The sequence below is a fragment of the Pinus tabuliformis genome, chromosome 3_2, assembly GCF_031772625.1.
Source record: "Pinus tabuliformis cultivar Carrire ecotype Pingquan chromosome 3_2, CPIR1, whole genome shotgun sequence".
Taxonomy (NCBI): domain Eukaryota; kingdom Viridiplantae; phylum Streptophyta; class Pinopsida; order Pinales; family Pinaceae; genus Pinus; species Pinus tabuliformis.
Window position 1 is genome coordinate 161,181,370 of NC_142302.1, and position 15,521 is coordinate 161,196,890.

At 35.7% G+C, this 15,521-nt stretch overlaps 1 protein-coding gene across 1 annotated transcript; it reads left to right on the forward strand.

The window, feature by feature from the left end:
* The first annotated feature begins 354 nt into the window (after window positions 1-354).
* On the forward strand, window positions 355-6,142 carry LOC149180300 (uncharacterized). The gene is made up of 3 exons (XM_089416012.1): window positions 355-3,129; window positions 3,686-4,537; window positions 5,217-6,142. The coding sequence occupies exons 1-3, from the start codon at window positions 606-608 to the stop codon at window positions 5,582-5,584; spliced, it is 3,744 nt and encodes a 1,247-aa protein (XP_089272138.1). The 5' UTR covers window positions 355-605; the 3' UTR covers window positions 5,585-6,142.
* Window positions 6,143-15,521: the final 9,379 nt, after the last annotated feature.

Sequence of the window (15,521 nt, forward strand, 5' to 3'; positions counted from 1 at the left end):
ATTTAAACTTATATATATTAAACCTTATGGCCATATACATTTTTTTTACTATATATAATATTAATAAATAATTATAAACCAACCATCCATAATTACAAGCTTATATTAACCCACGATTCTTTATCAAAGTATAATTTCCAACAACTAACCAGCGACCTTTTTGAAATGTTAAAGTTTCTCTTAAATATTCCAATACATTAAATCTTGTAAATATAGATTTTTCTCTTTTTATAAAAATGCGTCCTTTAGTTTTTCAAAGATTCTCTTTTCTCAATATCTTCCAAAACTCGTATTTTCCCATTCATATTTTATGTATTCAAACATTTCTATCACCCACTTCATTCATATCTCAGAATAAAAGGATGGGAGAGAATCCTTATCTGAGCAAATTACTTTGGAAGGGACTTAATTCTGTATAAGCCAAGATCATTCTGGTTTTTGGGCTCTCCTTTCGTTTTGTATTTGGTGAGGTTTCCATTTCGATTTGCATTTGCTTCTGTGTAATCCAAGATGGTAACAGTAGAAGGAACAGCTAATGGAGATTGATATTTAGATAATACTTTAGATGGTTATTGCCTTGGTGTATCTAAGCTTAAGAGCTTAAGATGGAACCTAATTTTGTATCAGTTAAGATCATTCTGGTTTCAGCTCTCCTTTTCATTTTGTCTTTGAGGTTATCTCAATGTCAATTTGCATTTGCTTCTGTGTATTCCAAGATGATAACAGCAGACCAGGAGAAGCAACAGCTAATGCAGATTGATATTTCTTCACTTCTGGCTTTCAAAAGGAGTATTCTCTCTGATCCATATCATATGCTCGATAATTGGAATCCTGCAGTCACGCATGTGTGCAATTGGACAGGAATTTCTTGCACTCCGGGGCTTTCCAGAGTTAACAGACTCAACCTGGCAGGAAGTGGCCTTGTAGCTCGCAGCGTGAGTGCGGAACTGGGAAATCTTAGTGGCCTGCAATATCTGGATCTTTCGGTAAATTCATTCACTGGTCGAATTCCTCCAGAGTTGGGAAAGCTTGACAAATTAGAGGGACTGTCTCTGTTTTTCAACAATATTACTGGAAGCATTCCTTCGCAACTTGGAATGCTTAAGAATCTAGAGTCACTCTCTCTATCTAGCAATGCCTATCTTTCTGGGAACATTCCCCCGGAGCTAGGTGGACTCGGGCGGCTGAAAACTCTTTCTCTTTTTCTCACCAATTTAAGCGGAAATATTCCACCTGAATTAGGGCAGCTGTCTAGTTTGGAAATCATGGACATTTATAAGAATACGTTGAGTGGAAACATCCCCAAGGAATTAGGGCAGCTGAAGAATGTGAGGAGGCTTTACTTGTGGGGTAACAGGCTCTCCGGAAGCATTCCAAAGGAGTTGGGTGGGCTTACCAGTTTGGAAGATTTTACAGTGTCTGTGAATAACCTTAGCGGTAGCATTCCTGAAGAATTGGGAAATCTGAGCTCCCTGAAATATATTTACATGTCTGTAAATAATCTCAGCGGAAGCATTCCAAGGGAGTTTGGACGGTTAAAGAATCTTAATTATCTTTGGGCACCCGCAAATCAGCTGTCTGGAAGTATTCCTGTCGAGTTAGGGCAGTTGAGCCATTTGGAGATGTTGCTTTTGACTGACAATAACCTAAGCGGACCCATTCCCCCCGAGTTGGGGCAGCTGAAGAGCTTGCAAGTTCTCCACCTGGAATCCAATCAGCTCTCTGGAAGAATCCCCAGTGAATTAGGAGGACTCGCCAGTTTACAAATCCTCTTCCTCTTCTCCAACGAACTCAGTGGAGCCATTCCTCAAGAGCTGCAGCAGCTTACAACCTTGGAGCAGCTTCTGCTCAACAATAACCATCTCACTGGAACCATACCTTCAGGATTGGGTCAATTGAAAGCTCTGCAGGATCTCATCGTAGGAAATAATAAGTTGTCTGGATATATACCTGCTGAGCTTGGGCAGCTGAGAAACTTGCGAACTCTTTCTCTGGCTCTCAATAACTTGTCTGGAAGTATTCCCAAGGAACTTGGCCAGTTGAGTAGTTTACAGAGTCTTCATCTATATAAGAACCAGCTCTCAGGAAGGATCCCATCACACCTCAGTAATCTAAGCAATCTTGTAGAATTGTCTCTGGGAAATAACTACCTGTCTGGAGAGATACCAGAAGGGCTTTCTATGCAGGTTCCCAATCTCCAGTCACTAAGCTTACAGAAAAATAATCTAAGTGGCTCAATACCTTTGTCCTTGTCACTTCTCAGCGGCCTAAGTTACTTGGATCTATCAAGCAATAGATTATCTGGTCTGTTTCCTCCGATATTGGCCAATTGCTCCAGCTTGAGTTATGTAGCTATTGACAATAATTTATTAGAAGGACAAATCCCTCCTGAGATTGGGTTATTGAAAAGCCTTTCGGTATTGTCTCTCTCAGCTAACTACCTCACCGGAACTGTTCCAGCTTCATTTGGAAATCTGAGTAGCTTATTGTATCTGAACTTGGGCCGCAATCGTTTAATTGGTACAATACCTGCAAGTTGGAAGGGCATACAGAGTTTGCACTTGGTATCATTGGAACATAACCAGTTGACAGGGTTTATTCCAGAATACATCTGGAAATTCAAGGATTTGCACGTGCTCAGTTTCTCCAATAATTTGTTTTATGGAGAGATTCCCACCCAAGTATCTGAATTGCAAGCTCTCTGGACTACACCCGATCCATCAGAGGTAGGCTCTCAGGACGAAACTCTGTGGGGAAGTTTTGATGCGCTGTCTGCTAATGGTTTCACTAGCTCCGACAAGACTGATGCTATCTTCAACTTCAAGGGCCAGGAACAAAATTTTCAACTTCTTTATTTATCTGAGGGTTTCATCGACTTGTCAAACAATAGGCTAAGCGGTAGAATTCCTTCACAGTTTGAGTTGCTCAAAGGCCTCAGGAGTTTAAATATCTCCAGCAATAAGTTGACAGGACATATTCCCCCAGAACTTGGGAATCTTCCCATTTTAGAATCACTAGATTTATCAAGGAACGCGTTGGACGGTCGAATCCCGCAGGAGCTCATCAAGATAAACTCCCTAGCGATTTTGAATCTCTCCTATAACAATCTCTCTGGCTCCATTCCCACAGGTACGTTGCCATTATATCTTATTTTGTTTTTCGTTCCGAGGGCAGAGTGTGTCTTATTTTGTTTTTCGTTTTAAAAGCCAGAATGTGCCACAATATGACAATATTTATAGGTATATAGCTATTACAATAATATTTCTCATTATCATATCACTGATACAATATTTATAGGTAAATAGCTATTACAATAATATTTCTCATTATCATATCACTGATACAATATTTATAGGTACATAGCTATTACAATAATATTTTTCATTATCATGTCACTCGCTGATTTTATGTGAGAAGATTATCATATCACTGATACAATATTTATAAGTACATAGCTATTACAATAATATTTCTCATTATCATGTCACTGGCTGATTTTATGTGAGAAGATAACAACTGCTCTGCCCAACAACCCCAACAGAACTCCACTTAACATTATATCTCCGAAATTTATGGCCATAACTTTAATAGTTTTGAGATATCACATACTGCTGGTTGAATTTTATGTTTGTTTAGATATACATGATTGTGTGCTCAAAATTCAGATTATTGTGTGTGGACACAGGCCGTCAATTCAATACTTTCGATAATTCTTCTTACTTAGGCAACACCAAGCTTTGTGGTTCTCCGCTCTCCAAAACTTGCAGATCAGGGTCATCCTTGTCAAATAGAACAATTGGGTTTTCTGTGTCGAAGGGAAGTACGGCTGAAAAAAGAAACCTAATAATCGCAGCGATCACCATAGCTTCAGCGATCATCATCATCATCATCGTGGGGGTTGCCATTTGTTGGATGCGGCGTTCTGCCCCTTCTGGTTCTGCAAATTTGGAGATGTGTTATTTTGAAGAGCCTCTCTTAAAGGTGAGCGAGAAAGATATATATAATATAACAGAAGGATACAGCGAGAGAAATATCATCGGCAGTGGTGCCTCAAGCACCGTGTACAAAGGGCAGCTTGTTAATGGGATGACAGTGGCAATCAAGAAGATCAAAGTTGAATTAGAAGCAGAGGCCCAACGCTGTTTTATGGCAGAGTGCAAGACACTGGGTAAAATCAGGCATCGGAACCTTGTGAAAATTATGGGTGTAATTTCCAATTGGGATGTCAAAATCCTTATACTCCAATTCATGCCCAATGGTAGTTTAGACATGCATTTGCACGGGAACTCTACTCAGCTCGACTGGGCGACCAGGCTCAGAATTGCTATGGGCGTTGCGGAGGCACTGGTGTATTTACACGAAGAATGTGGAATCGGGGAGATTGTCCACTGTGATATTAAGCCCAGCAATATTCTTCTAGATGAACAGTTTGAGGCCCACGTCAATGATTTTGGAATTGCACGGTTAATCGATCCAGAGCTTCGCGGCAGCACGCTTTCAACCACGCTGAGAGGCTCCATAGGTTACATCGCACCTGGTAATGCAACCATCTTTATTATTTGATAGTACATTTACAAGAGAATTTACCACAGTTTTCCTCTTCCAAAACGGTCGAGGTTTAAAATCCCATATTGAATTCCTCTTCGGAACCAAACTTCCACAAAGATCGATGTTTCAAATCCTAAATTGGAATCATTTTCAGAATATACGTTTGAATCCCAAACTGGATTCATCTTGGGCACCAAAAGTGTGGAATGAGTCGTTTGACATTAGACTTCTGAGAGATTTTGCTACCATGTTCATCTTCCATAAAGGTCGATGTTTCGAATCCCCAAAATAGTTTGAATCCCAATCTGGATTCATTTTTGGCACCAAAAGTGTGGAATGTTTGGGAGTTTTTGCTATCATGTTCATCTTCATCTTTCATAAAGGTCTATGTTTCGAATCCCAAAACTGGTTTCATCTTCTAGACCAAAAACTGAATTCATTTTTGGATCCAAAATTTTTTATTCCAAAAATGAGTCCAATTTGACATTCTAAAGAATAAAATGAATCCAGTTTGACATTCTAAACATCGACCTTTATGGAAGATGAACATTGTAGCAAATTCTCCCTATTAAACAACCCATCCCACAGATCTTGTCATCTTTATTATTGTTACTAATCAAATGGTATATAACGATCTGATGTTGTTTGACTGGTATAATCACCTGCAGAATTTGCGTACAGCCAAAAGGTTTCAGCGAAAGGAGATGTTTACAGTTATGGAGTGGTGCTGCTTGAAATGGTTACCAGAAGATCTCCCAACACTTTCAATGAAAGTGAAGCACAGAGCTCGAGTTCCAGTTCAAGTTCGTTGGTTGAATGGGTGGGTGGTTTGTATCCGGAGAGACTGATGCACGAAGTAGTCGATGATGCCCTCAAAGTCAATGCCACACCACTCACCACCCACCAAATTGATTCAGTTGTTAAACTCGCTCTTAGCTGCACTGACCTTACTCCTAACAGACGCCCTTCCATGAGGGAAGCCTTATCAACTCTCAGTAAAATAAGCCATAGCACTGCCACAGCACCATACAAGTAAGATACATAGCAAAAGTTACACTGTACCTGTCATCTCCTTTCTACAGTTTGTACCTTCTATGTTGAGATACTAGACTCTTGCCAACATGAGGTGATGGTTGATGAAAAGTGGACAAACAGGGAAAAGTACGCATGGTTCCAATTTCCAAGCTTCTCTACCAGGGCGTGTTTTGGGAAGGAGTGCAGTTCTAAGTATTTCATGGTAATTTTTGTCATAAAAAAAGGGTTGAACCAATTACAGAAGTTATTCTCATAAGAAGAGTATTCAAGAGTACATACTTTTGATAATAACGTTCAATTATAGACATAATTATTCAGTCCAAGGGGCATGATCTGGCGGCTGTGAGGGCACCACCTGTTACAAATTTGAGGACCAAATCTGATGACTGTGAAGATGCCACGTGCCACAAATCCGAAGACTATATTCAGCAGATGTGATGTATTAGTAACCAGAAAAAAAAGAAAAAGAAAGAGTAAGTAGTTCTGTGCCACAAATACGAAGGCTATATTTAGCAGATGTCATGGATTAGTAAACCAGAAGGGAAAAAAATGAAAAAAAAAAAAAGAAAGGAAAAAAATAGTTTTGATATAATGTATTAATATTTTAATAATATTCATAAATAAATATTATAATAAAATATTTTGTTTGGTATGTTAGTATATAATGTTTTGTTTTTTGGTTAATGTGTATATTGTTAAATTTAATGAAATGTTTTATAGTTTTTTCAGAGAGAAAAAGCATAATTGTATTATATTGAGACTATATAAGGGGTACAAATATCAAGCTCTTAGAAAATTTAGAAGCTTTTATAGTTAAATGTTTAATATTTAGAAAATTTTATTATAATTTAATTTTCAATTTATTATTATTATAAAAATAAAATGTTATTTTTTTTTCGAAATAATTTTTTAATATAAATTTTGAATTTTTTTATCAAATATTTTATAGATTTAAAAAAACAACTTTAACTAAATAAAAAATTATCTGCTATTTAAAAACTTTACAAAAGATTTACAAGTATCACAATACATAATGCAAATAATAATCCATAATACATAATAAAAACAATGTCAAAACTTTTTCAAGGAATACATTATAAATTAATTTTATAGATTTTATTTTCTATAAATAATAATGCTTTTTATTTTTTTCCCTTTCAATAAGAAATATTTTATGGAACTGTAATTTATAAATACTTTACAGTCTCCTATAGAAGAGATGGGTAAGTAGTTTAATATCAAATAGTTACCAGAAATACATTTTGAATTGATTTTATAGATTTTAATTTTTATAAATAATAATGTTTTTTTTGCACTAAGAAATATTTTATAGATATTTTATAGTGTTTTATAGAAGAGATAGGTAAGTAGTTTAATATCAAATAGGTAAGTAGTTTTTTGTCTCATAAATAAAGAGGTCTTATACACTAATTTGATATTTAGCTTGGCTTGGCCCTGACCTTAAAATTGGATAATAATAATAATAATAATATCAAATGTATATGTTAAATTTATATTACTCAAAGGGTGTCTGGCAGGAGTGAAAGCCTACCCCTTATGGATTACCAATCGGTTATTCCAAACGGCAATGGGTTATTCCAAGTAGTATAATTTTCCTTAAATGATGATGAGAAATAGTGATGGCTATACTCACTACTAATTTGACAATTAAATTATAATAAATTTTCCTACCTTAAAAAAATATATTAATAATAAAAAATATATAAAAATAAAGTATTCTATTGCTATGAAATAAATTAAAAAACTAAGAAATCATAAATACAATATTCGATCTTGGGTACTTAACACAGCCCCCCATTTCAGTTTGTGCGTTCTCTGGACTCCACCGACGTGTTGCTGTAACCTGCGGGGATTCGCGCCCGCATTAACGCTGATAATGCAATAGGTCACAGAAAATTTTTCAGTCTCACCTCAAATTTGCACTATCAAATTCTTATTTACTTGACTTATAAATAGAATTCATGGCTTCTGGGTGACAGAATTTTTTTAATCAATACATGTTAATAATTTTTTTGTGCAAACTTGAAAAAGAAAGCACTATAAATTAAGGTTTTAAACTAGTGCAAACAAAGAAATCACAGAAAGAAATGGTTGTACATAAAACCTATCCAATGCAGTAATATGTTTTATGTAGGTTAGCATTGATAGACAGAGGCAGTAAAACAAGCATATGATATAGAATATAATATTAAAGCTTTTCTTAAAATGTTTTATGTAGGTTATGAAGAGATTAAAAATAGAATAGAATTGCTACAAGGGTTTGAAAAAACGATGTCTTTACCATTTGATATTTTATGCCTAAAAGGCCTGTAGATGAAGCATCTGCTTTGAAGTAGTAGGCGAGCGAAACTGAAGATATAATTTGCCAGCTTTGACAGAGGCTGAAACATAATATTTTTAGTGAGTACATTTTGAAAAAAATGGACCTATGGACGAATAAAATGAAGTAAATTTGATTATGTTATTAATTTCATTTAGGCAGGTTTAATGGTGAAGAACTTTTATATATATATATATATATATATATTTGATACAAAGTTAAGTATAAAATATATAATTTCAGATTTTAGATTTTTTAGATTATTATCATGTTTCAAATAGGTTTCCAGATCTATGGTATTCAACAATGTCTTGTGATAGACTTTTAGAACCCCTAATATTTCGAACTCTTTCTGGATATGGTTGGGTTTCTAAATGTCGATCACAAAATATTGTTGAATGAAACACAGTTGGATGTTAGAAACATCGATCACAAAACATTGGTGAATGCATGGATTTGAAAATTTATTTGAAACAATATAGATCTAGGCTGGTTTATGAAAAAACAGAAGTTAAGATAGATCTAGGCTGGTTTATGAAAAACAAAATTATATATTATAAAATAATACATAACTACCACAACCATATAAATTAATGTTGAAGGCATGAAAATGGGTTATACTTTTGGGCCAATATGTAACTACCACAACCATATAAATTAAGGGTGAGTGCATGAAGATGGATTACACTTTTGAACCAAATATGGCCATGAAATTTCAAAATTTCATTCTTTTATCCAATTGAAGTTGTCAAAATTCATATATAAGTTTTGTGAATTTTGATTATGAATAAAAATACAATTTGTGGAGAATTATGTTGTTCTTCTAATAATATTTTTTGCAAAAAGATTTAGTGTCATATCATCTGCCAATTTTCCATTAAATTAAATTATTGTCCTTGCAAATTTTTCACACACCTTAACATGTATGTGTGTATTCGTGCGAACAAACTTATATATATATATATATATATATATATATATATATATATATATACGAATTCAACACATCAAATCTACCACCTAAATGCAAATATTGTCTGAAGTTTGTAATGCTACAAGATGGTGTTACAAAGAAATCTATAGAAGGGAAGCTAAAAATTTGTTTTTTAGGCCCTCAATAGCTTGATCAAGAGTTTAAGAAACCATTGATCGAGCTATTGGCAGGGTTAAGAAAAACTCTCGATCGAACTATTATTTTTTCAAGTAGGACTCAAGAGCTTGATCGAGCTCTTCTACTCATTAACGCCCGTCAACACCAACCAAATATTATTAATATTAATGGATGTTGTTACAGAGTTAGGAGCTCGATCAAGCATTGTTAGTCATAAATTTCCACCAACGACTAGCAATCCTTGATAGTAGTTTTAAATGATGGGCCCATTTTTAAAATGGCTTAGATTATTTTGAGATGAACATGCATAATTTTATTTTTGTATATACATTAGTCAAATGATATCAATGTAATGGTTTTAAGCCATGAGAAGGAAACCATATGTAGAATTTTCTTATAGATTCACAAGCTCATGTAATCTACTAAAACAAGAGACAAGAATCTACTTCTACTTCTTTACAGCGGAAGCCCATAAAGATCGAAAAAAACAATAATCGACAAGAGGAAGACAAATCAATGGCACATAACAAAATAAATATCCGGGGAAAGCCAAAACTCAAAACCCCACTATCTATATTGCATTAATCAGAAATCCAAAATCATAATACATTGTTTGTTCTCACAAGAACAATCCCAACACTTAGTAAAAGCAATCTCCCAACTTGTGAGCAAGCTCAAGCCAAATCCATGCCTCTTCTCTGCTCTCCAAGCCTCCTATTTCCTTGCACCCTTGGTCAAAGAATTTGGATAAATACAATATTATCTGCTCAACCTTGAGCTTAACTTGCACAAGTATTTCCTATCCTTCGCCTGATGACTTCCATTTGGCCAATACTTCACCAAATTTCCAAGCCTCCAAGCTTCTAATTCTTTGCACAATTCCTGAGAGAATTGGCATGTATTTAATGGGAAATTCCTCATGCATAACTGCACAATCCCTTCTAGGTTAAGTTCTTGATTGCATGCACCATCTGTACAACTCAGAAAAATCTAAAACAATTAGTACATTGTCCTTGCACTCTAGTCTCAACTAGGTCTTTCTCATAATCAACATGCATGAGTTTCTCATGAGGGAAACTTCAGTTAACTGGAGTAGCACTAGTTGAGTGCACTAATGCATCAACTGACTGTTAACTCACTATTAGTTCCTCAAACAGTTTGGAACTAATTTAACTGGACTTAACTCAGTAAACTGAGTTAACTAATTACCATTCATACTTAACTCATCTTGGACCCCTATAATATAGGGAAAACATATATATGACTTCAGAAAGACTTCCAACTCGAAATTCCTAAGTTAACTAAGTCAACTCACTCTAGTTAACTATTACAAGTTGCTATGAGAATAAAATTTGGTTTTAATTCTCAGTTTAATTCAAAGACAAATTAAACTAGAATTTATGGATTCTATTTTTATCATTTCTTGTTGTTATTTTCAACACTCCCTCTCAACAAGAAATAAATTCAACTCGATCCTGATCCTGAACCTTTGGAATGTTCTACATGCAACACCTCTCTCTAGTGTTGTTGCTCCAACAACTCCAGAAACAAAAAAAAAACATCCAACCTGAATCAGAATGATGCCTCTGTCATCAAAGTATTTGATTGTTATTACCTTTGTCAACTAAAAACTTTGCGCTTCTGTTGACTCTACTTCTCTGCACTGTTGTCAACCCTTCTCTGCGCTTCATTAGTATCTGACTGCTCTAGCCTCTGTCACATTGATCTCTGACTGCATCAATCCCATTGATTCCTCCCGCTACTATGTACTTTGGGCTCCCGTAGCAAGGTACGATCCATGAGATAAAACCACTCAATGGACCCTGCCCAATTTCAGCCCTCTTGGGACTATCACTTCAAATCGCCCCACCTCACACCTGGAGGTATGGCTGCATGTGATCCCTCTTCCCACTTGGCTCAAAATTTCCCCCTACTAGAGGTATCTGCATGACTGGATGCCTCCACTCGGTCTCCTCTTGGCTTCTCCAATTGTGGCTGCTCCACAATTGTTTGAGACAACTTCTTCTCTGCTTGAGTGGATCTCTCCACTCGGTCTCCTCTTAGCTTCTCTAGTTGTGGTTGCTCCACAACTTCCTGAAGGTACTTCGGAGGCTTCTTCTGGGGCTACATGCTGGGAGGTAATATACTCTCTCTTTCAACCACCAAGTCTATAACCTTTGCCTTGTTCCTCAAGGCTTTGCATGCATCTTGAACCTCAAGAGCATACAGGTTCTTGGCTAGCACACCAATCTGTTTCATCTGTCCCGCCGTCATGAAATTTTCTGGAAAAAGAGTTGATTTTAAATCAACGATATCTCCCTCATCCGAACTCCAATTCAGCCGATTTTTTTTTGAATTTGGGTATTTTTTTGCAAATAATCCAAATATAATATTTGTTTCTGAAAATTTTGCACAAAAAAATTCAGATCTTCTCTGCAAACTCATGGCCCAAAACTCAAAGCTTCGAAATCTCCTCTAGTATATTGTTCTTAGCTCCGATACCATGTAGAATTTTCCAATAGATTCACAAGCTCATGTAATCTACTAAAACAAAAGACAAGAATATACTTCTACTCTTTACAATGAAAGCCCATAAAGATCAAGCAAAACAATAATCGACAAGAGGAAGACAAATCAATGGCACATAACACAATGAATATTTGGGGAAAGCCACAGCTCAAAAGCACACTATCTGTATTGCATTAATCAGAAATCCAAGATGATAATACAATGCTTGTTCTCATAAGAACAATCCTAGCACTTAGTAAAATCAATCTCCTAGCTTGTGAGCAAGCTCAAGCCAAATCCAGGCTTCTTCTCTGCTCTCCAAGCCTCCTATTTCCTTACAACCTTGGTCAAATAATTTGGATAAATACAATATTTTTTGCTCAATCTTGAGCTTAACCGGCACAAGTATTTCCTATCCTCTGCCTGATGACTTCCTTTGGCCAATACTTAGCCAAATTTCCAAGCCTCCAAGATTCTAATTCTTTGCACAATTCCTGAGAGAATTAGCCGGTATTTAAAGGAAAATTCCTCATCCATAACTGCGCAATCCCTTCTAGGTTCAGTTCATGATTGCATGCACCATTTGTACAACTTAGAAAAATCTAAAATAGTTAGTACACTGTCCCTGCACTCTAGTCTCAACTGGGTTTTTCTCAAAATCAACATGCATGAGTTTCTGATGAGGGAATCTTCAGTTAACTGGAGTAGCACTAGTTGAGTGCACTAATGCATCAACTGACTGTTAACTCACTATTAGTTCCTCAAACTGTTTGGAACTAATTTAACTGGACTTAACTCACTAAATTGAGTTAACTAATTACCACCCATACTTAACTCATCATGGACCCCTATAATATAGGGAGAACATATACATGACTTCAGAAAGACCTCCAACTCAAAATTCCTAAGTTAACTAAGTCAACTCACTCTAGTTAACTATTACAAGTTGCTATGAGAATAAAATTTGATTTCAATTTTCAGTTTAATTCAAGGACAAATTAAACTCGAATTTCGAGATTCTATTTTTATCATTTCTTGTTGTTATTTTCAACACTCCCTCTCAACAAGAAAGGAATTCAACTTGATCCTAATCCTGAATGTTTGGAATGTTCTACATGCAACACCTCTCTCTAGTGTTGTTGCTCCAACAACTCCAGAAACAAAAAAAACATCCAACCTGAATCAGAATGATGCCTCTGTCAACAAATTCTTTGACTGCTATTGCCTTTGTTGATTGAAAACTTTGTGCTTCTTTTGACTTTGCCTTTTATGCACTGTTTTCAACCCTTCTCTGCGCTTCTTTAGTATCTCACTGCTCTAGCCTCTATCACTTTGATCTCTGACTCCATCAATCCCACTGATTCCTCTCGCTACTATGTACTTTGGGCTCTTGTAGCAAGGTGTGATCCATGAGATAAAACCACTCAATGGACCCTGCTCAATTTCAACCTTCTTGGGACTATCACTTCAAATCTCCCCACCTCACACCTCGAGGTATGGCTGCATGTGATCCCTATGCCCACTTGACTCAAAATTTCCACCTACTGTAGGTCTCTACATGACTGGATGTCTCCACTCGGTCTTCTCTCGACTTCTCCAATTGTGACTGCCCCATAATTGTTTGAGACTGCTTCTGAGACTGCTTGAGTGGATCTCTCCACTCGGTCTCCTCTCAACGTCTCTAGTTGTGGCTGCTCCATAACTTCATGAAGCTGCTTCAGAGGCTTCTTATGGGGTTACATGTTGAGAGGTAATTTACTCTCCCTCTCAACCACCAAGTCTCTAACCTTTTCCTTAATCCTCAAGGTGTTGCATGCATCTTGAACCTCAAGAGCATATAGGTTCTTGACTAGCACACTAATCTGTTTCGTCTGTCCTGCCGTCACGAAATTTTCTGGAAAAATAACTAATTTTAAATCAGTGATATCTCCCTCATCCGAACTCCAATTTGGCCAATTATTTTTTTGAATTTGGGCATTTTTTCTCAAAGAATCCAAATATGATATTTGTTGAAAATTTTGCACAAAAAATTCAGATTTTCTCTGCAAACTCGCGGCCCAAAACTCAAAACTTCAAAATATCCTCTAGTATATTGTTCTTAGCTCCGATGCCATGTAGAATTTTCCTATAGATTCACAAGCTCATGTAATCTACTAAAACAAGAGACAACTATCGACTTCTACTCTTTACAGTGGAAGACCATAAAGATCAAGCAAAACAATAATCGACAAGAGGAAGACAAATCAATGGCACATAACACAATAAATATCCGGGGAAAGCCAAAGCTCAAAACCCCACTATCTATATTTCATTAATCAGAAATCCAAGATGATAATACAATGATTTTTCTCACAAGGACAATCCATACACTTAGTAAAATCAATCTCCCAGCTTGTGAGTAAGCTCAAGCCAAATCCGAGCCTCTTCTCTGCTCTCCAAGCCTCCTATTTCCTTGTGCCCTTGGTCAAAGAATTTGTATAAATACAATATGCTCTACTCAACCTTGAGCTTAACTTGCACAATTATTTCCTATCCTCCGCCTGATGACTTCATTTGGCCAATACTTAGCCAAATTTCCAAGTCTCCAAGCTTCTAATTCTTTGCACAATTCCTGAGAGAATTAGCCCGTATTTAAAGGGAAATTCCTCGTCCATAACTATGCAATCCCTTCTAGGTTCAGTTTCTGATTTCATGCATCATCTGTACAACTTAGAAAAATCTAAAACAATTAGTACATTGTCCATGCACTCTAGTCTCAACAGAGTCTTTCTCAGAATTGACATGCATGAGTTTCTGATGAGGGAATCTTCAATTAACTAGAGTAGCACTAATTGAGTGCACTAATGCATCAACTGACTATTAACTCACTATTAGTTCCTCAAATAGTTTGGAACTAATTTAACTGGACTTAACTTAGTAAACTAAGTTAACTAATTACCACTCATACTTAACTAATCTTGGACCCCTATAATATAGAGAGAACATATACATGACTTCAGAAAGACTTCCAACTCGAAATTCCTAAGTTAACTAAGTCAACTTACTCTAGTTAACTATTACAAGTTGCTATGAGAATAAAATTTGATTTTAATTCTCAGTTCAATTCAAGGGAAAATTAAACTGGAATTTTTGGATTCTATTTTTATCATTTCTTGTTGCTATTTTCAACACCAAGTCCCCATACTACAATGATGATGGTTCATGGTAAACCAATAATCACTTGTCATGATAAATGAAGGTTTGTGGTCAATGAAAAATCATTTGGTGTGATTAATGGTTCATTGCAAATTAGAAACCACTTGAGAAGTGAGATTAATAGTTTATTGCAAATTGTGAACCAACTAATAATTGTAATGGTTGAGGGTAATTCACAAAAGCTAAGGATGTGATTTAACCAAATAAAATTGTTACATTTCCATATTATTTACATGAATTACAATTCATGGAAATATTTACAAGAGGGATTAGCAAAAAGGGTTATCACATAGGTGCTTCAAAACTTAGAAACATTAGATCGATTGAAACTCGATATCTTTGTAGGAGTTAAAAGAGAGAAAAAGTGTCAAGAAGGAGCAAGAGTATTCCTCCTTCCAATGTGCATGTTGAGAAGACATTCTTTGTTAAACATATAACAACATTAAATATTTGTGACATCCATCATCATAACATAATGGTTCCTTGAATCCTAAATGATGATCCCTACCTTTTGAACACCTCATAAGTTTCTTCTTGCAATCCTCATGAAGGTTATGAAAATTTGTTCAATTGTGTTCAAAGACATAAAAAGTGTAGTGTAGATTTTTTCTTGCACAAAAAGGAGTATTATTGCATATCACTACAATGCTCCACATAAGGCTCATGATTAATCAATATTATTCATATATTATAAATGCAAAAGAAATATTAGCATGCATGTATTGATGATATGCTAAATGTTTACAATGTTAATCTTCTGATACTATGGAAATCTAATGTTTA